The sequence below is a fragment of the Gigantopelta aegis genome, unplaced genomic scaffold (assembly GCF_016097555.1).
Source record: "Gigantopelta aegis isolate Gae_Host unplaced genomic scaffold, Gae_host_genome ctg2973_pilon_pilon, whole genome shotgun sequence".
Classification (NCBI taxonomy): domain Eukaryota; kingdom Metazoa; phylum Mollusca; class Gastropoda; order Neomphalida; family Peltospiridae; genus Gigantopelta; species Gigantopelta aegis.
The window spans coordinates 1-24,846 of NW_024533123.1; the positions used below are offsets into that span (position 1 = coordinate 1).

The window sequence follows — 24,846 nt, forward strand, 5'->3', positions numbered from 1 at the left end:
TTAATGAGGATGTAAGAGTGGTGATAAATAGTAAAGAGAGGTCAATAAATGAGTATTCTATTCTATCCATGAGGCCTGTTCTGTATTGATAGACTTAATTTTCTTACGTAAGCATTGTTCCAATTTTCTTAAGCTTAAGGAAATCAAAGTTAGTTGTATCTCCCTAAAGCGCATACTTAGAGTCCATTGGTAGTTGAATTAGTTCTTTTTGTCTTTTTATTACATAAATTATGTATCTGATTTCATTATTAATTATTATAAGTTATAACAATTAATATTAACCCTTTTCGCGCATGCGCATAAAGCAAGTAATTACTGCCAACGCACGAGTAATTTTCAGGTTGGAGTGGTTGCGTTTCAGCTCTTGTATCATCTCTAAACTGTCTCCTAGAAGTTTAGCTGTTTCAGTTTTTTTCTTCAATATGGATCCTGGATGTTTTGTTCTTCTTATGATCGTCGTCGTCTACAAGGTAAGCATTATGTTATAACTACGCACACATTGTAAATGACGTATAAAGCATCTTTCAAGAGTCCCAATGTTTCTTTATTTGAAATAGACTTAGATTATAGTAGGAATGAGTAGAATGTTCCTTATTTCTTCGTTGCAGTGTTTTTTTTTGCGTTTTAGTACTAGTTCTTTGAGTGGGCGTGGCCCTTCTGTTTTTGGAATGTACTTATCTTGTGGTTGTAAAATAGAGCAATTAGGCATTTTTGAGGATAGTGAAATAGGTGATCACTTGCTACAGTGTAAGGTTATTAGATGAACAAAAAGCTTCAGCCTTAGTATGTTGCTTTTGTCTGTAGCAAGACATGTGAAGCTTCTAGTAAGATGTATCATAATTACAAACCACAATTTCAAGACAATAGTTATACAATGCATTGCAACACAGTACCAAACAGTGACAAGTAAGTAATATTTATATAGTTTATTTATGTAGCTAAATGATAATTAACAAGTTCGTGGTAACGTTCAAAACAAATGTCAGGGTGTAATGGTGGATTATGTGTGCATGTTTTACAATAAAAGATAGTGTCATGTCTTTGTCCTCTTTTAGCATTGTTGCATACATACACCTACGTCTTGATTGTCCTCGTTCAATATAATGACGTCCTTCGAACCTCTCCTCCAACCTGGTAGGCCGCATGAGCTGTCGTCTTACATCTCCTACAGGCAACCCTCACACAATCCAACTACAAGCTTACGCCGATAGTCCAGAATGTGACAAATGATTTGAGGAAGTTGCCTTATAGAGGATATAAGAATTCACAAGGCTGACCTCCAGCAACCAGAACATGAGCTTCCTCCACCACTTGATACTCCTCCTTCCAAATGAATAGTAACATACATACTGATCACTATATCAACTCCACCCATGCTCTGGTTGTACTTGTCAACAACCAGAGGTTTCTCCCTGGTTTCTCCACGGCGACCTCAAACTGTCGTCATTGACCCCTGATAGACAGTGGAGATCATTACTGTTGGCTTCCCTTTGTCCCTCCATGCCACACCAATTTCTTTCCATCTCTCCACGCCTTAGTTTCTCCCTTGTTCAATTTGAAACTTTTGCCTCTTACCACACTTGGAAGCTGTTGCCGAGTCCTAACTAATGTCCCAGTGTAACCAGTGTTACACCTCTCTAGCTCATCAACCAAAGGGACACTAGAAATAGAGCCGGTCAGCATTAATATGATGACCCTTGTGAAGATAATTTTCAACAAGAGCCAACACTATCTGGGTGAGGCTTGGGAGTTCAGGGTTACAATTTGACAGATATATGTCCTTTGTCTCACCTCCAGTGTACGGGATTATATTGAGAATAAACCCTGTAGCACTATCAGCAAGAACAAAGGACTTGAGGCCCCATTTAATCGGTTTCAGTGGACAATATTGGCGAAAAACCAACCCTACCCTGAAACCAACCATTGTTTCATCCACTGAAATCTCACGTCCAGGGTAGAAAACACTCTGGAATGTTTTAAGCAGTTGATCGAGAAGAGGCTTAACTTTGTCAATTCGTCGTAGTCTTGTTGATGTTGTGTCTTCTCGTAGATGTAACATCCAGAAGATTCTTCAAATCGGTTACGTGGAAGAACATCAATGCTTATCCATGGTATATAACTCTCCCATGATGTCTTCCAATAGTCTAACTAGACCAGATAGTTGAGGATTCTCTAACAATGGTTCTTGCTTGGCTGTTTTTCTACGTATATTTTCAGTATATTTTCAGTATATTGAATTTATGTGCCTGCCATTACTTGTCATATGAACATGCAATTTACAGTCTTTACTATAATTGTTTTTGTTTTTTGAGGATTTTATTTTATTGAATGTGTTTTTGTCATTTTGTTTAGAGTATTGGTTTTTTGTTTCCACATACATTTGGTCCAATTACTTATCATTTGAATGTGTGCATCCTCTAACTGTGATTACTATATGAGGTATGAATTTCATTAACCCTAACTGCGTATGACACTACATTGAGTATCACTAGTAATGCTTAATTCTTCTGGGTAGTTTTTTTTGTAGCTTTATTTTAGCATTTAATAGCTATATTCTAGTATTAATTTTGAGCTTATTGAATGTGTTATTGTTATTTGTTTACTATATTGTCTTGTTTTCCACATTTATGTTGCTGTGATTACTTGTCATCTGAATGTGTTGTTTAAATATAATAGTCGGTAAGTGTAATATAATGTAGTATGAATTCTAAGTGTTTTGAATTGAATGTTATTATTTTATTTCCCTATTGTTTTTAGTGATGTTACTGGTTTTAATGCCTTGTATGGAAAGCTTTGCAGGCTTCACTATAATTGTTTTTATTAATATGGTATCAATGTGTATCCATTTCTGCAATTTTTATTGATTATATTGTAATTGGAGCTTATGAGATGTAGAAATGACATTAAAGTGGATCCTCTAACTGCCAATTTCTATATGAGGAATGAATTTTCATTAATCCTAACTGCATATGATACTACATTGAGGATCACTAGTAATGCTTGAATCTTTTTGCTATTTTTTTACCTATATATTTACAGCATTTAATAGCTATATTCTAGTGTAAATTTTGAGCTTATTAAATGTGTTTTTATTATTTTGTTTACTATATTGGTTTGTTTCCATATTTATGTTTTGTGTAATTACTTATTATTTGAATATCTCCTTTATAATGTAATAGGTTGTAATTTTGATATTATGTAGTACGAAATAAAAATATATTGAATGTATTATTGTGATTTTGTTTACTATATTGTTTTGTTTTCCACATTTATGTTGCTGTGATTACTTGTAATCTGAATGTGTTGTTTAAATATAATAGTGGGTAAGTGTAATATAATGTAGTATGAATTCTAAGTGTTTTGAATTGAATGTTATTATTTTAATTTCCTATTGTTTTTAGTGGTTTAATGCTTGCATGGAAAGCTTTGCTGGCTTTACTATAATTGTTTTTAATTATATGGTATCTATGTGTATCCACTTCTGCAATTTTTATTGATTATATTGTAATTGGAGCTTATGAGTTGAAGAAATGACATTAAAGTGTATCCTCTAACTGCCAGTTCCTATATGAGGAATGAATTTCATTATTCCTAACTGCGTATGATACTACATTAGTGTCACTAGTAATGCTTGAATCTTCTTGCTATTTTTTCTACCTATATTTTTAGCATTTAATAGCTATATTCTAGTGTAAATTTTGAGCTTATTGAATATGTTTTTATTATTTTGTTTACTATATTGGTTTTGTTTCCATATTTATGTTGGTGTGATTTCTTGTCATCTAAATATGTTGTTTAAAATATAATAGTCGGTAAGTCAGATATAATGTAGTATGAATTCTTAGTGTTTTAAATTGAATGTTATTATTTATTTCCCTATTGTTTTTAGTGATGTTACTGGTTTTAATTCCTTGCATAGAAAGCTTTTAGGGTGTACTATAATTGTTTTTAATTATATTATGGTCTCTATGTGTATCCATTTCTGCACTTTTTATGTTAATGTTATTACTTATCATTTGAATATCTCACTTATTATGTAGTATGAAATGAAAGTATATTGAATGTATTATTGTGATTTGTTTACTCTATTGTTTTGTTTTCACATTTCTGTTGCTGTGATTACTCGTAATCTGAATGTGTTGTTTAAATATAATAGTTGGTAAGTGTGATATAATGTAGTATGAATTCTAAGTGTTTTTAATTGAATGTTATTATTTTATTTCCCTATTGTTTTTAGTGATATTACTGGTTTTATTGCCTTGCATAGAAAGCTTTTCAGGGTTTGCTATAATTGTTTTTAATTATATTATGGTGTCTATTTGTATCCATTTCTGCAATTTTTATTGATTATATTGAGCTTATGAGATTAAGAAATGACTTTAGAGTGGATCCTCTAACTGCCAATTCCTACATGAGGAATGAATTTCATTAACCTTATCTGCATATGATACTACATTGAGTATCAGTAGTTATGCTTAAATCTTTATAATTTTTTCTGCCTATATTTTTAGCATTTAATAGCTATATTCTAGTCTGAATTTTGAGCTTATTGAATGTTTTTCCATTATTTTGTTTACTATATTGGTTTGTTTCCATATTTATGTTGATGTTATTGCTTATCATTTGAATATCTCCTTTAAAATGTAATAGATTGTAATTTTGATATTATGTAGGATGAATTGAAAGTATATTGAATGTGTTATTGTGATTTTGTTTACTGTATTGTTTTGTTTTCCACATTAATGTTGCTGTGATTACTTGTCATCTGAATGCATTGTTTAAAATATAATAGTCGGTAAGTGTAATATAGTGTAGTATGAATTCTAAGTGTTTTGAATTTAATGTTATTACTTTATTTCCCTATTGTTTTTATTGATGTTACTGGTTTTAATGCCTTGCATAGAAAGCTTTTCAGGTTTACTATAATTGTTTTTAATTATATTATATCTATGTGTATCCACTGCTGCAATTTTTATTGATTATATTTTAATTGGAGCTTATGAGATGAAAAATGACATTAAAGTGCATCCTCTAACTGCCAATTCCTATATGAGGAATGAATTTCTAACTGTGTATGATACTACATTGAGTATCACTAGTAATGCTTAAGTTTTCTTGCCAATTTTTTTGTAGCTATATTTTTAGCATTTAATAGCTATATTCTAGTGTGAATTTTGAGCTTATTGAATGTGTTTTTATTATTTTTTTTACTATATTGGTTTTGTTTCCATATTTTTAAATTTTGTGTGATTACTTATCATTTGAATGTGTTCTTTAAAATTTAATAGGTTGTGATTTTGATATTATGTAGTATGAATTCAAAGTATATTGAATGTGTTATTGTAATTTTGTTTACTCTATTGTTTTGTTTTCCACATTAATGTTGCTGTGATTACTTGTAATCTGAATGTTTTGTTTAAAATATAATAGTAGGTAAGTGTGATATAATGTAGTATGAATTCTAAGTGTTTTGAATTGAATGTTATTATTTTATTTTTCTATTGTTTTTATTGATATTACTGGTTTTAATGCCTTGCATGTAAAGCTTTGCAGGCTTTATTCTAATTGTTTTTAATTATATGTTATCTATGTGTGTCCACATCTGTAATTTTTATTGATTATAATGTAATTGGAGCTTATGAGATGAAGAAATGACATTAAAGTGGATCCTCTAACTGCCAATTCCTATATGAGGAATGAATTTCTAACTGCGTATGATACTACATTGAGTATCACTAGTAATGCTTGAATCTTCTTGCTAGTTTTTTTGTACCTATATTTTTAGCATTTAATAGCTATATTTTAGTGTGAATTTTGAGCTTATTGAATGTGTTATTGTTATTTTGTTTATTCTATTGTTTTGTTTTCCACATTTATGTTGGTGTGATTACTTGTCATCTGAATTTGTTGTTTAAAATATAGTAGTGGGTAAGTGTGATATAATGTAGTATGAAGTGTTTTGAATTGAATTTCATTAACCCTAACTCCGTATTATACTACATTGAGTGTCACTAGTAATGCTTGAATCTTCTTGCTAAGTTTTTTTTACCTTATTTGAAACATTTTATAATTATATTTCAGTATGAATTATAAGTTATTGAATGTGTTGTTGTCATTTTGTTTACAGTATTATATTATTGTACTATATATAATATTGTCTAGTTTGTAATGTTAGTAGTGTACTGATAAGTGTTGATATAGGTAATGTACTGATGTTATGATTGATGTTAATGTGGTAATTAATAATATATTTAGGGTGGATTTACTGCAGTCATGTTAGCAGCAGAGAATGGACACAAAGATGTTGTTTTGACTTTAACACAGAAAGGAGCTGATCTAGACCTTGTCAATGAAGTAAGTGTTAATGTGCATATGTTATATGACAGAGGCAGTATAAGTAAAGATAAATTAAAAATCTTTTTCCTTAAAGAAAACTATTGGTTGTTTTACTATCATAATAAAGATTAAAAATTGTCCTTTATGAATATACCTAATATGATTAATGTTGGAAGTAAAAGAGAACACAAAGACCTTCTTACAATATTAGAAAAAAGTGATGGAGATGAATTGAAGCATCATTTGTTTAGCTTTGAATCATTTTATATTGTTTAAAAATAGAATTGTTGTGGACATACATAGGACAACAACTGTCATACAGACTACTTGAATTTGTATCTTACTGTCTACTAAATAAATATGTAAGCTTATTTGTAGGTATTGTGGCAATGATGATAGCATGATTTTATCTGGTTATAAAACTAGACAGTATTGAAGAATTTAAAGGTCATAGGAATAAGCACTGGTATATTCTGTACCTATACCTACCTTTTTTTATTTTACAGACTGTTATAGACCTATAGTTTGCAAGTTGCAGTAATTGTGAGACAGAAATGGTGTTGGTTAGAGTTGTTAATAATATAATTAGAGAACCCTATGGAAATACAAAGATGATGATCGTTGATATGCTAAGCATCTACATGTTCTATTTTTGTCAGATACTGGTCTGTTTACTCAATAGTATAGGCCTAAATTGTAATAATGATTTTCTGTTTGCACCTTGTCTATCAGTTCCTCATATTAGACTGTATACACTTTAACTCATCTTGTATAAATGAGTTTTTAAAACCTTATTTAAGTAATAAGGCTTACTAGTACTAGATGTTGTCATGTCCTACATGTACAACATGGCTTACATATAGAGAATATATGAACGTAATATGTTATAATGTTAATGACAAAGTGCAGAAATATAAGACATTAGACAAGGTTGGTACATTTGTAGTGTTATTATAGAGTGTTAGCAGTTTCATTTTATAGTTGATTATTTTTGTGTTTTTGTAATAGAGAGGATATGCTGCTCTTCATTATGCAAGTTCCAAAGGACATACAGATATTGTTGAAGTATTGGTGAACCATAATGCTGATATCAATGTTGTTACTAAGGTAATTGAGATCATGAGAATTATCTGTGTTCTTTGAATGAATAGTAACTATTAGAGAAGACATAGCATAGATATTGTAATGATATAAAACTACTTCAAAGAAATCTATAAAGCAGGTGGTAGCACCAGTATAAAGGTAGCATGATGTTTTCCTTCATTGTTTTTATTGTTCTGTTTATAAGAAGATAATTACAAAACTAGAAGACGTTAAATATTTTCTACAGAAATTAATGTTTATACATAAGTTATATGTTTTTGGAAGTTTTATTTTAAGTGCTTTAAGAAATAAGGTAGTAATTTCTGCAAAGCTTGGAATAGTGTCTGTATGAGATTAAGTTTTTTATTTGCCTTAATTAGTTAAAATGATATTAATGAGGATGTAAGAGTTGTGATAAATGTAAAGAGAGGTCAATAAATGAGTATTCTATTCTATCATGAGGCCTGTTCTGTATTGAGTAGACTTAAGTTTTCTTACGTAAGCATTGTTCCAATTTCTTAAGCTTAAGGAAATCAAAGTTAGTTGTATTCTATAAAGCAGCATACTTAGAGTCCATTGGTAGTTGAATTAGTTCTTTTTGTCTTGATTACATAAATTATAGTATGTGATTTCATTATTAATTATTATAAGTTATAACAATTAATACTAAGCAACAATTTTGAGTGAATGAAGCGATAATTAAGGAAGTGAGTCTAACTAGACCAGATAGTTAAGGATTCTCTAGCAATGGCTCTTGCTTGGCTGTTTGTCTATGTATATTTTCATTCTATAGCTATAGTCTAGATTGATTTTAAGTGTGTAGAAATTGACGTTGTTTATTTTTTGATTCCAAATATATGTTCTGTGACTTCTTATCATATGAACGTGTCCTTTTGTAATAGGTTAGAATATATTCTTCATATGGTGTATTGTATATTCTAAGTATATTGAATTTATGTGCCTGTCATTACTTGTCGTATGAACGTGTCCTTTACAGTCTTTACAATAATTGTTTTTGATTTTTTGAGGATTTTATTTTATTGAATGTGTTTTGTCATTTTGTTTAGAGTATTGCTTTTGTTTCCACATACATTTGGTCCAATTACTTATCATTTGAATGTGTGCATCCTCTAACTGGTGATTCCTATATGAGGAATGAATTTTTATTAATCATAACTGTGTGTGATACTAAATTGAGTATCACTATTAATGCTTGAATCTTCTTGCTAGTTTTTTGTAGCTATATTTTTAGCATTTAATAGCTATATTCTAGTGTAAATTTTGAGCTATTTGTTTTTATTATTTTGTTTACTATATTACTTTTGTTTCCATATTTATGTTGGTGTGATTACTTATCATTTGAATGTGTCCTTAAAATGTAATAGGTTGTAATTTTGATATTATGTAGTATGAATTGAAAGTATATCAAATGTGTTATTGTGATTTTGTTTACTCTATTGTTTTGTTTTCCACATTTATGTTGCTGTGATTATTTGTAATCTGAATGTTTTGTTTAAAATATAATAGCAGGTAAGTGTGATATAATGTAGTATGAATTCTGAGTGTTTTGAAATGAATGTTATTATTTTATTTCCCTATTGTTTTTAGTGACGTTACTGGTTTTAATGCCTTGCATAAAGAGTTTTCAGGGTTTACTATGATTGTTTTTAATTATATTATGGAGTCTATTTGTATCCATTTCTGCAATTTTTATTGATTATATTGTAATTGGAGCTTATGAGATGAAGAAATAACATTAAATGGCATCCTTTAACTGCCAATTCCTATATGAGGAATGAATTTTCATTAATCTTAACTGCGTATGATACTACATTAGTATCACTAGTAATGCTTGAATGTTTTTGCTAGTTTGTTGTGCCTATATTTTTAGCATTTAATAGCTATATTCTAGTATTAATTTTGAGCTTATTGAATGTGTTATTGTTATTTTGTTAACTCTATTGTTTTGTTTTCCACATTTATGTTGCTGTGATTTCTTGTCATCTGAATGTGTTGTTTAAAATATAATAGTCGGTAAGTGTGACATAATGTAGCATGAATTCTAAGTGTTTTGAATTGAATGTTATTATTTTATTTTCCTATTGTTTTTAGTGGTTTTAATGCCTTGCATGGAAAGCTTTGCAGGCTTTACTATAATTGTTTTTAATTATATAGTATCTATGTGTATCCACTTCTGAAATTTTAATTGATTATATTGTAATTGGAGCTTATGAGATGAATAAATGACATTAAAGTGGATCCTCTAACTGCCAATTCCTATATGAGGAATGAATTTTTATTAATCCTAACTGCATATGATACTACATTTAGTATCACTAGTAATGCTTGAATCTTCTTGCTAGTTTTTTGTGCCTATATTTTTAGGATTTAATAGCTATATTCTAGTGTAAATTTTGAGCTTATTGAATGTGGTATTGTTATTTTGTTTACTCTATTGTTTTGTTTTCCACATGTATGTTGCTGTGATTTCTTGTCATCTGAATGTGTTGTTTAAAATATAATAGTGGGTAAGTGTGACATAATGTAGTATGAATTGTAAGTGTTTTGAATTGAATGTTATTATTTTATTTCCCTATTGTTTTTAGTGATGTTACTGGTTTTAATGCCTTGCATGGAAACCTTTTTAGGCTTTACTATAATTGTTTTTAATTATATTGTATCTATGTGTATCCACTTCTGCAATTTTTATTGATTATATTGTAATTGGAGACTATGATATTAAGAAATGACATTAAAGTGGATCCTCTAACTGCCAATTCCTATATGAGGAATGAATTTCTAACTGTGTATGATACTACATTGAGTATCACTAGTAATGCTTGAATCTTCTTGGCAGTTTTTTGTACCTATAATTTTAGTATTTAATAGCTAATATTGTTAGTCTGAATTTTAAGCTTATTGAATGTGTTTTATTATTTTGTTTACTATATTGGTTTTGTTTCCATATTTTTGTTTTGTGTGATTACTTATCATTTGAATGTGTCCTTTAAAATGTAATAGGTACTAATTTTGATATTATATAGTATGAATTGAAAGTATATTGAATGTGTTATGTTATTTTGTTTACTCTATTGTTTTGTTTTCCACATTAAATGTTGCTGTGATTACTTGTCATCTGAATGTGTTGTTTAAAATGTAATAGTGGGTAAGTGTGATATAATGAATGTTTTGTTTAAAATATAATAGTGGGTAAGTGTGATATAATGTAGTACCAATTTTAAGTGTTTTGAATTGAATGTTATTATTATATTTCCTATTTTTTTATTGATGTTACTGGTTTTTAATGCCTTGCATGGAAAGCTTTGCAGGCTTTACTCTAATTGTTTTTAATTATATTGTATCTATGTGTATTGTAAGATCCACTTCTGCATTTTTATTGATTATATTGTAATTGGAGCTTATGAGATGAAGAAATGACATTAAAGTGGATCCTCTAACTGCCAATTCCTATATGAGGAATGATAATTTCTAACTGTGTATGATACTACATTGAGTATCACTAGTAATGCTTGAATCTTCTTGGCAGTTTTTTGTACCTATAATTTTAGCATTTAATAGCTATATTTTAGTTTGAATTTTGAGCTTATTGAATATGTTTATTATTTTGTTTACTATATTGTTTTGTTTCCATATTTATGTTTTGTGTAATTACTTATCATTTAAATGTGTCCTTTAAAATTTAATAGGTTGTAAATTTGATATTATATAGTATGAATCGAAAGTATATTGAATGTGTTATTGTTATTTTGTTTACTCTATTGTTTTGATTTATCTCATTGATTTATGGAATCTGTAATGTATTTGTTTCACTATAATGGTTTTACAACCCACGAGTAAGTGTGATATAATGTACAGTATGAATTGTAAGTGTCAATTACTAATTGAATACTTATTGAAGGTTTATTTCCCTATTGTTTTTAGTGATGTTATTTGTTTTAACCCTTGCATGAAAGCTTTTCAGGGTTTACTATAATTGTTTTTAATTATATTGTATCTATGTGTATCCACTTCTGCAATTTTTATTGATTATTTTTTTAATTGGAGCTTATGAGATGAAAAAATGACATTAAAGTGCATCCTCTAACTGGCAGTTCTTATATGAGGAATGAATTTTTAACTGTGTATGATATTACATTGAGTATCACTATTTAATGCTTAGTTTTATTGGCAGTTTTTTGTAGCTATATTTTTAGCATTTACTAGCTATATTCTAGTGAGATCACACTACAAGTTACAATGAACTAAAAGCAGAGAAGACCTGAAAAGGACATTTACATCTCCTTATGGTATTTTACTTACCTTTGATTGGCTTTCCATATTTATGTTCTGTGTGAATATGGATATCATGTGTCCTTTAAAAGTAATTTGAATTTTGCTTAATAGTTCATTATCAAAGTAATACTCCAATGTGTTATTCTATTTCCTCACACCTAAATTTTGCATTTTCTCCATTAATTTGTTGATTACTTGTCTATCTGAATGGTAAATTCATAATATAATTGTCGGTAAGTACTTATATAATGTAGTATGAATTCTAAGTGTTTTGACATTGAATGTTATTATTTTATTTCCCTATATTTTTAAGCAATGTTACTGGTTTTAATTCCTTGCATGCTGAAAACTTGTGCAGGCTTTAATATAGTTGTTTTTAATTATATTATGTGTCTATTTTATCCATTTCTGCAATTTTTATTGATATTATTTTATAGTACCTTCAATGGAGAATCATGGTTGGCTTAAGTCATTAAATTATTTGTAATTCATGGTCGTTCCTATACAAAAGGAATGAATTGACTCATGTTTTGTATATCAATACTGCATTGAGAATCATATTGTATTGCTTGAGTTTTATTGTCAGTTTTTTTGTACCTATATTTTTAGCTATATAATACTATATTGTAGTGTGACTAGTTGCTACGCAAGAAGGCCAAGTTTTGTTTACCTATATTGGTTTTGTTTCCATATCTATACCTATATAAAAAGATATTTGAATGTGTCCTTCCATCAATTTAAATAGGTTTTAATTATGATATTATGTTGTCTATAAATTTATACATATTGAATGTGTTAGATAAAATTAGATTTACTCTATTGTTTTGTGGCCACCTAATATCTCTGTGATTCCACCATTAGTTGAGCCACGAGGATTATCTCAGGAGAGGTAAGCTGTATCTTTACGAAAAAATTCCTTTCTGTAGTGAAAGATCAATGGATTTGACGTGTCCTATACCGTCATATCTTCAAGAATCAACAACTTCAGTACTTGAACCTCTGTACTATACCATTATCTTATCCTCCATCTCCTTCTCTATTAGTGCTCCATCTCCACCTACTGTTTTTAAGACAGTGTGGTAAGCTTTTCAGAGGTTTACTATAATTGTTTTTAATTATATTGTATCTATGTGTATCCACTTCTGCAATTTTTATTATTATCATTTTAATTGGAGCTTATGAGATGAAAAAATGACATTAAAGTGCATCCTCTAACCTCCAGTTTTATATGAGGAATGAATTTCATTAACCCTATCTGTGTATGATACTACATTGAGTATCAGTAGTTATGCTTGAATCTTTATAATTTTTTCTACCTATATTTTTAGCATTTATAGCTATATTCTAGTCTGAATTTTGAGCTTATTGAATGTGTTTTTATTATTTTGTTTACCATATTGGTTTTGTTTCCATAATTATGTTAGTATGATACTTGTCATTTTGTGTCCTTAAAATGTAATAGTTGTAATGTAGTAAGATGAATTGAAAGTACTCTATGTTTTGTAGGTAAAACTTTCAAGAGAGAGAATATTTTGAATTGAAAGTATATTGAATGTGTTATTGTGATTTTGTTTACTCTATTGTTTTGTTTTCCACATTAATGTTGCTGTGATTACTTGTCATCTGAATGTTTTGTTTAAATATAATAGGAGGTAAGTGTGATATAATGTAGTATGAATTCTAAGTGTTTTGAATTGAATGTTATTATACGGGACAACCTATTTTTTTAGTGATGTTACTGGTTTTAATGCCTTGCATGAAAGCAAAAACTACTATAATTGTTTTTAATTATATATGGTGTCTATTTGTATCCATTTCTGCAATTTTTTTTCATTATATTGTAATTGGAGCTTATGAGATTAAGAAATGACATTAAAGTGGATCCTCTAACTGCCAATTCCTATATGAGGAATGAATTTCTAACTGTGTATGATACTACATTGAGTATCACTAGTAATGCTTGAATCTTCTTGCCAGTTTTTTGTACCTATATTTTTAGCATTTAATAGCTATATTCTAGTGTGAATTTTGAGCTTATTGAATGTGTTTTATTATTTTGTTTACTATATTGGTTTTGTTTCCATATTTATGTTTTGTGTGATTACTTATCATTTGAATGTGTCCTTTAAAATGTAATAGGTTGTAATTTTGATATTATGTAGTATGAATTCAAAGTATATTGAATGTGTTATTGTGATTTTGTTTACTCTATTGTTTTGTTTTCCACATTTATGTTGCTGTGATTACTCATCATTTGAATGTTTTGTTTAAAATATAATAGTTGGTAAGTGTGATATAATGTAGTATGAATTCTAAGTGTTTTGAATTGAATGTTATTATTTATTTACCTATTGTTTTTAGTGATGTTACTGGTTTTAATGCCTTGCATGGAAAGCTTTTCAGGGTTTACTATAATTGTTTTTAATTATATGGTATCTATGTGTATCCACTTCTGCAATTTTTATTGATTATATTGTAATTGGAGCTTATGAGATGAAGAAATGACATTAAAGTGGATCCTCTAACTGCCAATTCCTATATGAGGAATGAATTTTTAACTGTGTATGATACTACATTGAGTATCACTAGTAATGCTTGAATCTTCTTGCAGTTTTTTTTGTACCTATATTTTTAGCATTTAATAGCTATATTGTAGTGTGAATTTTGAGCTTATTGAATGTGTTTTATTATTTTGTTTACTATATTGTTTTGCCATATTTATGTTTTGTGTAATTACTTATCATTTAAATGTGTCCTTTAAAATTTAATAGGTTGTAATTTTGATATTATGTAGTATGAATTGAAAGTATATTGAATGTGTTATTGTGATTTTGTTTACTCTATTGTTTTGTTTTCCACATTTATGTTGCTGTGATTACTTGTCATCTGAATGTGTTGTTTAAAATATAATAGGAGGTAAGTGTGATATAATGTAGTATGAATTCTAAGTGTTTTGAATTGAATGTTATTATTTTATTTCCCTATTGTTTTTAGTGATGTTACTGGTTTTAACCCTTGCATGGAAAGCTTTGCAGGGTTTACTATAATTGTTTTTAATTATATTGTATCTATGTGTATCCACTTCTGCAATTTTTATTGATTTATTTTTTAATTGGAGCTTATGAGATGAAAAAATGACATTAAAGTGCATCCTCTAACTGGCATTCTTATATGAGGAATGAATTTCATTAACCCTAACTGTGTATGATACTACATTGAGTATCACTAGTAATGCTTGAATCTTCTTTCTAGTTTTTTTGTACCTATATTTTTAGCATTTACTAGCTATATTCTAGTGTGAATTTTGAGCTTATTGAATGTGTTTTTATTATTTTGTTTACTATATTGGTTTTGTTTCCATATTTATGTTTTGTATGATTACTTATCATTTGAATGTGTCCTTTAAAATGTAATAGGTTGTAATTTGATATTATGTAGTATGAATTGAAAGTATATTGAATGTGTTATTGTGATTTTGTTTACTCTATTGTTTTGTTTTCCACATTAATGTTGCTGTGATTACTTGTCATCTGAATGTGTTGTTTAAAATATAATAGCGGTAAGTGTGATATAATGTAGTATGAATTCTAAGTGTTTTGAATTGAATGTTATTATTTTATTTCCCTATTGTTTTTAGTGATGTTACTGGTTTTAATTCCTTGCATGGAAAGCTTTGCAGGCTTTATTATAGTTGTTTTAATTATATATGTATCTATGTGTATCCACTTCTGCAATTTTTATTGATTATATTGTAATTGGAGCTTATGAGATGAAGAAATGACATTAAAGTGCATCCTCTAACTGCAAATTCCTATATGAGGAATGAATTTTCTAACCCTAATATATGATACTACATTGAGTATCACTAGTATGCTTGAATCTTCTTGCCAGTTTTTTTTGTACCTATATTTTTAGCATTTAAAAGCTATATTCTAGTGTGAATTTTGAGCTTATTGAATGTGTTTTTATTATTTTGTTTACTATATTGGTTTTGTTTCCATATTTATATTTTGTATGATTACTTATCATTTGAATGTGTCCTTTAAAATTTAATAGGTTGTAATTTTGATATTATGTAGTATAAATTGAAAGTATATTGAATGTGTTATTGTGATTTTGTTTACTCTATTGTTTTGTTTGCCACATTTATGTTGCTGTGATTACTTGTCATCTGAATGTTTTGTTTAAAATATAATAGGAGGTAAGTGTGATATAATGTAGTATGAATTCTAAGTGTTTTGAATTGAATGTTATTATTTTATTTCCCTATTGTTTTTAGTGATGTTACTTGTTTTAACCCTTGCATGGAAAGCTTTTCAGGTTTACTATAATTGTTTTTAATTATATTGTATCTATGTGTATCCACTTCTGCAATTTTTATTAATTATTTTTTAATTGGAGCTTATGAGATGAAAAAATGACATTAAAGTGCATCCTCTAACTGGCAATTCTATATGAGGAATGAATTTCATTAACCCTATCTGCGTATGATACTACATTGAGTATCACTAGTAGTTATGCTTGAATCTTTGCTAGTTTTTTTCTACCTATATTTTTAGCATTTTACTAGCTATATTCTAGTGTGAATTTTGAGCTTATTGAATGTGTTTTTAAAATTTTGTTTACTATATTGTTTTTGTTTCCATATTTATGTTTTGTGTAATTACTTATCATTTAAATGTGTCCTTTAAAATTTAATAGGTTGTAATTTTGATATTATGTAGTATGAATTCAAAGTATATTGAATGTGTTATTATGATTTTGTTTACTTTATTGTTTTGTTTTCCACATTATGTTGCTGTGATTACTTGTCATTTGAATGTGTTGTTTAAAATATAATAGTTGGTAAGTGTGATATAATGTAGTATGAATTCTAAGTGTTTTGAATTGAATATTATTATTTTATTTACCTATTGTTTTTAGTGATGTTACTGGTTTTAATGCCTTGCATGGAAAGCTTTTCAGGGTTTACTATAATTGTTTTTTAATTATATGGTATCTATGTGTATCCACTTCTGCAATTTTTATTGATTATATTTAAATTGGAGCTTATGAGATGAAGAAATGACATTAAAGTGGATCCTCTAACTGCAAATTCCTATATGAGGAATGAATTTTTAACTGTGTATGATACTACATTGAGTATCACTAGTAATGCTTGAATCTTCTTGGCAGTTTTTTTGTACCTATAATTTTAGCATTTAATAGCTATATTGTAGTGTGAATTTTGAACTTATTGAATGTGTTTTTATTATTTTGTTTGTTATATTGGCCATATTTATGTTTTGTGTAATTACTTATCATTTAAATGTGTCTTTTAAAATTTAATAGGTTGTAATTTTGATATTATGTAGTATGAATTGAAAGTATATTGAATGTGTTATTGTTATTTTGTTTACTCTATTGTTTTGTTTTCCACATTTATGTTGCTGTGATTACTTGTCATCTGAATGTGTTGTTTAAATATAATAGGAGGTAAGTGTGATATAATGTAATATGAATTCTAAGTGTTTTGAATTGAATATTATTATTTTATTTACCTATTGTTTTTATTGATGTTAGTGGTTTTAAATGCCTTGCATGGAAAGCTTTGCAGGCTTTACTCTAATTGTTTTTAATCATATTGTATCTATGTGTATCCACTTCTGCAATTTTTATTGATTATAATTATTTTAATTGGAGCTTATGAGATGAAAAAATGACATTAAAGTGCATCCTCTAACTGGCAGTTCTTATATGAGGAATGAATTTCATTAACCCTATCTGCGTATGATACTACATTGAGTATCAGTAGTTATGCTTGAATCTTCTTTATAATTTTTTCTACCTATATTTTTAGCATTTACTAGCTATATTCTAGTCTGAATTTTGAGCTTATTGAATGTGTTTTTATTATTTTGTTTACCATATTGGTTTTGTTTCCATAATTATGTTAGTATGATTCCTTATCATTTGAATGTGTCCTTTAAAATGTAATAGGTTGTAATGTTGATATTATGTAGTATGAATTGAAAGTATATTGAATGTGTTATTGTTATTTTGTTTACTCTATTGTTTTGTTTTCCACATTTATGTTGCTGTGATTACTTGTCATCTGAATGTGTTGTTTAAACTATAATAGGAGGTAAGTGTGATATAATGTAGTATGAATTCTAAGTGTTTTGAATTGAATATTATTATTTTATTTACCTATTGTTTTTAGTGATTTTACTGGTTTTAATGCCTTGCATGGAAAGCTTTGCAGGCTTTACTATTATTGTTTTTAATTATATTGTATCTATGTGTATCCACTTCTGCAATTTTTATTGATTATAATGTAATTGGAGCTTATGAGATGAAGAAATGACATTAAAGTGCATCCTCTAACTGCCAATTCCTATATGAGGAATGAATTTGATTAACCCTAATTGCGTATGATACTACATTGAGTATCAGTAGTTATGCTTGAATCTTCTTATAGTTTTTTTCTACCTATATTTTTAGCATTTAATAGCTATATTCTAGTGTGAATTTTGAGCTTATTGAATGTGTTTTTATTATTTTTGTTTACTATATTGGTTTTGTTTCTATAATTATGTTGGTATGATTCCTTGTCATTTGAATGTGTCCTTTAAAATGTAATAGGTTGTAATTTTGATATTATGTAGTATGAATTGAAAGTATATTGAATGTATTATTGTGATTTTGTTTACTGTATTGTTTTGTTTTCCACATTTATGTTGCTGTGATTACTTGTCATTTGAATGTGTTGTTTAAAATATAATAGCCAGTAAGTGTGATATAATGTAGTATGAATTCTAAGTGTTTTGAATTGAATATTATTAGTGATGTTACTGGTTTTATTTCCCTATATAATTATATTGTATTGTGTACATATTGGAGGATGAAGAAATGACATTAAAGTGGATCCTCTAACTGCCAATTTCTATATGAGGAATGATTTTTGAACTAACTGTATGATACTACATTGAGTATCACTAGTAAACGCTTGAGTCTTCTTGCTAGTTTTTTTGTAGCTATATTTTTAGCATTTAATAGCTATATTGTAGTGTGAATTTTGAGATTTTTGAATGTGTTTTTATTATTTTGTTTACCATATTGGTTTTGTTTCCATAATTATTTATGTTTTGTGTGACTACTTATCATTTGAATGTGTCCTTTAAAATGTAGGTTATAATTTTGATATTATGTAGTATGAATTGAAAGTATATTGAATGTGTTATTGTTATTTTGTTTACTCTATTGTTTTGTTTTCCACATTTATGTTGCTGTGATTACTTGTCATCTGAATGTGTTGTTTAAAATATAATAGCGAGTAAGTGTGATATAATGTAGTATGAATTCTAAGTGTTTTGAATTGAACGTTATTATTGTATTTACCTATTGTTTTTAGTGCAATGTTACTGGTTTTAATGCCTTGCATGGAAAGCTTTGCAGGCTTCACTATAATTGTTTTTAATTATATTGTATCTATGTATATCGACTCCTGCATATTTTATTGATTATATTGTAATTAGAGCTTATGAGATGAAGAAATGACATTAAAGTGCATCCTCTAACTGCCATTCCTATATTAGGAATGAGTTTGATTAACTCTAACTGCATATGATACTACATTGAGTATCAGTAGTTATGCTTGAATCTTCTTTATAATTTTTTGTACCTATATTTTAGCATTTACTAGCTATATTCTAGTATGAATTTTGAGCTTATTGAATGTGTTTTTATTATTTTGTTTACTATATTGGTTTTGTTTCCATATTTATGTTTTGTGTAATTACTTATCATTTAAATGTGTCCTTTAAAATTTAATAGGTTGTAATTTTGATATTATATAGTATGAATTGAAAGTATATTGAATGTGTTATTGTTATTTTGTTTACTCTATTGTTTTTGTTTTCCACATTTATGTTGCTGTGATTATATATCATCTGAATGTGTTGTTTCAAATATAATAGTCTGTAAGTGTGATATAATGTAGTATGAATTGTAAGTGTTTTGAATTGAATGTTATTATTTTATTTCCCTATTGTTTTTAGTGATGTTACTTGTTTTAACCCTTGCATGGAAAGCTTTTCAGGGTTTACTATAATTGTTTTTTAATTATATGGTATCTATGTGTATCCACTTCTGCAATTTTTATTGATTATTTTTTAATTGGAGCTTATGAGATGAAGAAATGACATTAAAGTGCATCCTCTAACTGCCAATTCCTATATGAGGAATGAGTTTGATTAACCCTAACTGCGTATGATACTACATTGAGTATCAGCAGTTATTCTTGAATCTTCTTTATAATTTTTTCTACCTATATTTTTAGCATTTAATAGTTATATTCTAGTCTGAATTTTGAGCTTATTGAATGTGTTTTATTATTTTGTTTACCATATTGGTTTAATTTTTTTCCATATTTATGTTTTGTGTGATTACTTATCATTTGAATGTGTCCTTTGAAATGTATTATGTTGTAATTTTGATATTATGTAGTATGAATTGAAATTATATTGAATGTGTTATTATGATTTTGTTTACTCTATTGTTTTGTTTTCCACATTTATGTTGCTGTGATTACTTGTCATCTGAATGTGTTGTTTAAAATATAATAGTGGGTAAGTGTGATATAATGTAGTATGAATTCTAAGTGTTTTGAATTGAATATTATTATTTTATTTCCCTATTGTTTTTATTGATGTTACTGGTTTAATGCCTTGTATGGAAAGCTTTGCAGGCTTTACTCTAATTGTTTTTAATTATATTGTATCTATGTGTGTCCACTTCTGTAATTTTTATTAATTATATTGTAATGTGTACATATTGGATGAAGAAATGACATTAAAGTGCATCCTCTAACTGCCAATTCCTATTTGAGGAATGATTTTTTAACTGTGTATGATACTACATTGAGTATCACTAGTAACGCTTGAATCTTCTTGTTAGTTTTTTTGTAGCTATATTTTTAGCATTTAATAGCTATATTGTAGTGTGAACTTAGAGCTTATTGAATGTGTTTTTGTTATTTTGTTTACTATATTTGATTTGTTTCCATATTTATGTTTTGTATGACTACTTATCATTTGAATGTATCCTTTAAAATGTAATAAGTTGTAATTTTGATATTATGTAGTATGAATTGAAAGTATATTGAATGTGTTATTATGATTTTGTTTACTCTATTGTTTTGTTTTCCACATTTATGTTGCTGTGAATATTTGTCATCTGAATGTGTTGTTTAAAATATAATAGCCGGTAAGTGTGATATAATGTAGTATGAATTTTAAGTGTTTTGAATTGAATGTTATTATTTTATTTCCCAATGTTTCTTAGTGATGTTACTGGTTTTAATGCATTGCATGGAAAGCTTTTCAGGGTTTACTATAATTGTTTTTAATTATAGGTTATCTATGTGTATCCACTTCTGCATTGATTATAATGTAATTGGAGCTTATGAGATGAAGAAATGACATTAAATGCATCCTCTAACTACCAATTCCTATCTGAGGAATGAATTTCATTAACCCTAACTGCATAAAATACTACATTGAGTATCACTAGTAATGTTTGAATCTTCTTACTAGTTTTTTTGTGTTCCTATACTTTTATCATTTACTAGCTATATTCTTGTATGAATTTTGAGCTTATTGAATGTGTTTTTATTATTTTGTTTTGTTTCCATATTTATGTTTTGTGTGACTACTTATCATTTGAATGTGTCTTTTAAAATGTAATAGGTTGTAATTTTGATATTATGTAGTATGAATTCAAAGTATATTGAATGTGTTATTATGATTTTGTTTACTCTATTGTTTTGTTTTCCACATTTATGTTGCTGTGATTACTTGTCATCTCACTCATCTGAATGTGTTGTTTAAAATATAATAGGAGGTAAGTGTGATATAATGTAGTATGAATTCTAAGTATTTTGAATTGAATGTTATTATTTTATTTCCCTATAGTTTTTAGCTATGTTACTGGTTTTAATGCCTTGCATGGAAAGCTTTGCAGGCTTTACTATAATTGTTTTTAATTATATGTTATGTGTATCCACTTCTGCAATTTCTATTGATTATATTGTAATTGGAGCTTATGAGATGAAGAAATGACATTAAAGTTCATCCTCTAACTTCCAATTCCTATATGAGGATTGAGTTTGATTAACCCTAACTGCGTATGATACTACATTGAGTATCTGTAGTTATTCTTGAATCTTCTTTATAATTTTTTCTACCTATATTTTTAGCATTTATTAGCTATATTCTAGTGTGAATTTTGAGCTTATTGAATGTGTTTTTTATTATTTTGTTTATTAGCAATGAATTTTGTTAAGCCTAACCGTATGTATTATGCCATTGGATATCACTAGTAATGCTTGCATCTTCTTTACCTTATTTGAACCATTTTATAATTATATTTCTGTATGTGTTTATAAGTTATTGAATGTGTTGTTGTCATTTTGTTTACAGTATTATATTATTGTACTATATATAATATTGTCTAGTTTGTAATGTTAGTAGTGTACTGATAAGTGTTGATAATGTACTGATGTTATGATTCATGTTAATGTGATAATTAATAATATACTTAGGGTGGATTTACTGCAGTCATGTTAGCAGCAGAGAATGGACACAAAGATGTTGTTTTGACTTTAACACAGAAAGGAGCTGATCTAGACCTTGTCAATGAAGTAAGTGTCAATGTGCATATGTTATATGACAGAGACAGTATAAGTAAAGATAAATTATAAATCCTTTTCCTTAAAGAAAACTATTGGTTGTTTTACTATCATAATAAAGATTGAAAACTGTCCTTTATGAATATACCTAATATGATTAATGTTGGAAATATTTATACAAAGCCATTGTCATATTGTATTGATATAAAACTACTTTAACTAACTCTATCACATTAGACCTACCTAATCCTACCTAACAAGTATATAAAACAGATGATAGCACCAGTATAAAAGCAGTACGGTGTTTATAACTACAAAACTAGAAGGCTTTTAAGATGTTTGTTTGTTATAGAAAGTAATTTTTTAATTGAAATGAAGTGTCTAGTCTATTTTAAGTGCTTATCAATAGAACTAGTGATTTTCACAAAACTTTAAGGTAGGCTCCCTAAAAGACACCATTTTCTATATTGTATTAATTTGTTATTGTTTATTAGAAAGAAAATAGAGGGTTGTCAGTGTCCTCCAGTGAACCCTGATGTTGATGGATTATGCATTCAAAAGAGAGGATAACTTTCCAGTTATCTCAAACTTACTAGTAATAAAAGACAGATATATGTGTGACTAGAGAGAGTGTAGTGTATTTGCCTACCTGTTAGCTTAATTTTCAGTTACTTACTCATTGATATACACAATTATAACTTTACTGTGGTTATGTGGTTGCTATGTAGAGGTTTTATACTGTCTTCCTATTTTGTCTTGTCCCCCTATCCTTACATAATAAAGTTTTCTAGAAATTTTTGTGTACTTGTAGCATTACAATCATCAATAAATAACAAGTATCTGAGATGAGTGTCATTGTCCAACAAACAAAGAAATGGTTTACTACAACAGCTATTGAAATTTTCAATAAGATATAAATAAATGAGATCATTAATGATAGATAATAGCCTTTTAATTTATTATGAATTGTATTTACTATCACATCATTCATATCATATCAATTTTATATGTACTGAAGACTTAAATGACAATAAACAGAACAAATTTATTGTTATAGAATTTATTGTTAATTTTTGTTATGAAGAATTAATAATCCCTATATACTTTGACATATACTCTAGTATAGTTATGTTCTTGCCTCTAATGTCTCTTTCATACTATTTATCAACTGACTTAAATTAATGAATGACTTTATAAGTAAGTTTTATTATCACATGTATTTTGATTTTTTGTTTATGTAGGTTGGTGAAACTGTTCTTTATATATCATGTAATAAAGGCAATGATCAGGTTGTTCAAGTCCTTCTAGATGCTTGTGTGAAAGTGAATGTTCAAGACAAGGTCAGTGGCATCTTAGTATATGTAAAGTAATCATTATCTGTCTACTACATACTTACTATATATCCTTAACATATTAAACATATGTTATTAACATTGTATGTTCATGGATTCAAATTAATGATGCAGTCACACATTTATTCAATGTCTTTAATAAATATAAGGGTTTTGGTTCTACAATCCAAGTCCTTGCATGTTTTTTGAGATATTTTAAAGATACTCATGTCTGTTGAACTTAGATATATTCTCAGCTTTTTGTGTACATGCAAAGGGAAATGTATGGACTTGGTAATTTCAGTTGGCTAATGTATATATTCTAGTTAACATGTGAGAAGTGGAAAGTCTGAATAGATCATTGAAGTAGCTGTTTTTCTTCAAGTGCTTTAGATGCATCTGGTAAAAGCATTAACTATGGTTTACACTTTAACTGTGTCAATCGAGGCTTTTCAGAACCTCTTTAGAGATACTTTTCCAGTAAGCCGTGCTGCACATTTTTGTTTGAAACCAACCTCTCAACATCTGACAGCAGTCAAGCGAATTGTTAGATACCTAAGAGAAGCCACACACTATGTTCAAGAGAAATGGATCCAAAGCAATCATTGGATACTCTGATGCTGATTGGGGTGGTGACACCTCTGACTGTAAGTCTATGACTAGTTACTTGTTCCAGATTGGTGTTACAGCTATCGCATGGCAGAGTACAAAGCAATCGTGTGTTGCTCTGTCCACAGCAGAAGCAGAATATGTAGCCTTATCTGGAGCTGCACAGGAAGCAATTTGGTTGAAGCAGTTTAATCAAGATCTAACTGAAATAAATGAGCCTGTAGTAATTTATGTAGATAACCATTCTGCCATTGCAATTGCTAAGAATCCTCATTTCATGGAAGAGTGAAGCATATCAAGTATCACTTCATATCAGAGCAGGTGAACAATAACAACATCGAAATATTATCAAATGAGTGAAATGATTGTGGACATGTAAACGAAAGTACTTGGAAAAATCAAAATTTGAGAAGTTGAGAGAGATGGCTGGGATAGTGCCCCTGAAGAAGTAAACAGTTTACAAGTGAGAAGGAGTATTGGAGCATGACACTTTTGACCATTTACATAAGGCATTAATTAACCTAT

The 24,846-nt window shown here is 28.2% G+C and overlaps 1 protein-coding gene across 1 annotated transcript; it reads left to right on the forward strand.

Annotated features, from left to right (window-relative positions):
• The first annotated feature begins 422 nt into the window (after positions 1–422).
• On the forward strand, positions 423–24,610 carry LOC121391794 (serine/threonine-protein phosphatase 6 regulatory ankyrin repeat subunit B-like). The gene is made up of 6 exons (XM_041523295.1): positions 423–470; positions 6,256–6,354; positions 7,345–7,443; positions 22,295–22,393; positions 23,623–23,721; positions 24,389–24,610. Exons 1-6 carry the CDS (start codon positions 423–425, stop codon positions 24,608–24,610), a joined length of 666 nt encoding a protein of 221 aa, XP_041379229.1.
• The last annotated feature ends 236 nt before the right edge of the window (positions 24,611–24,846 follow it).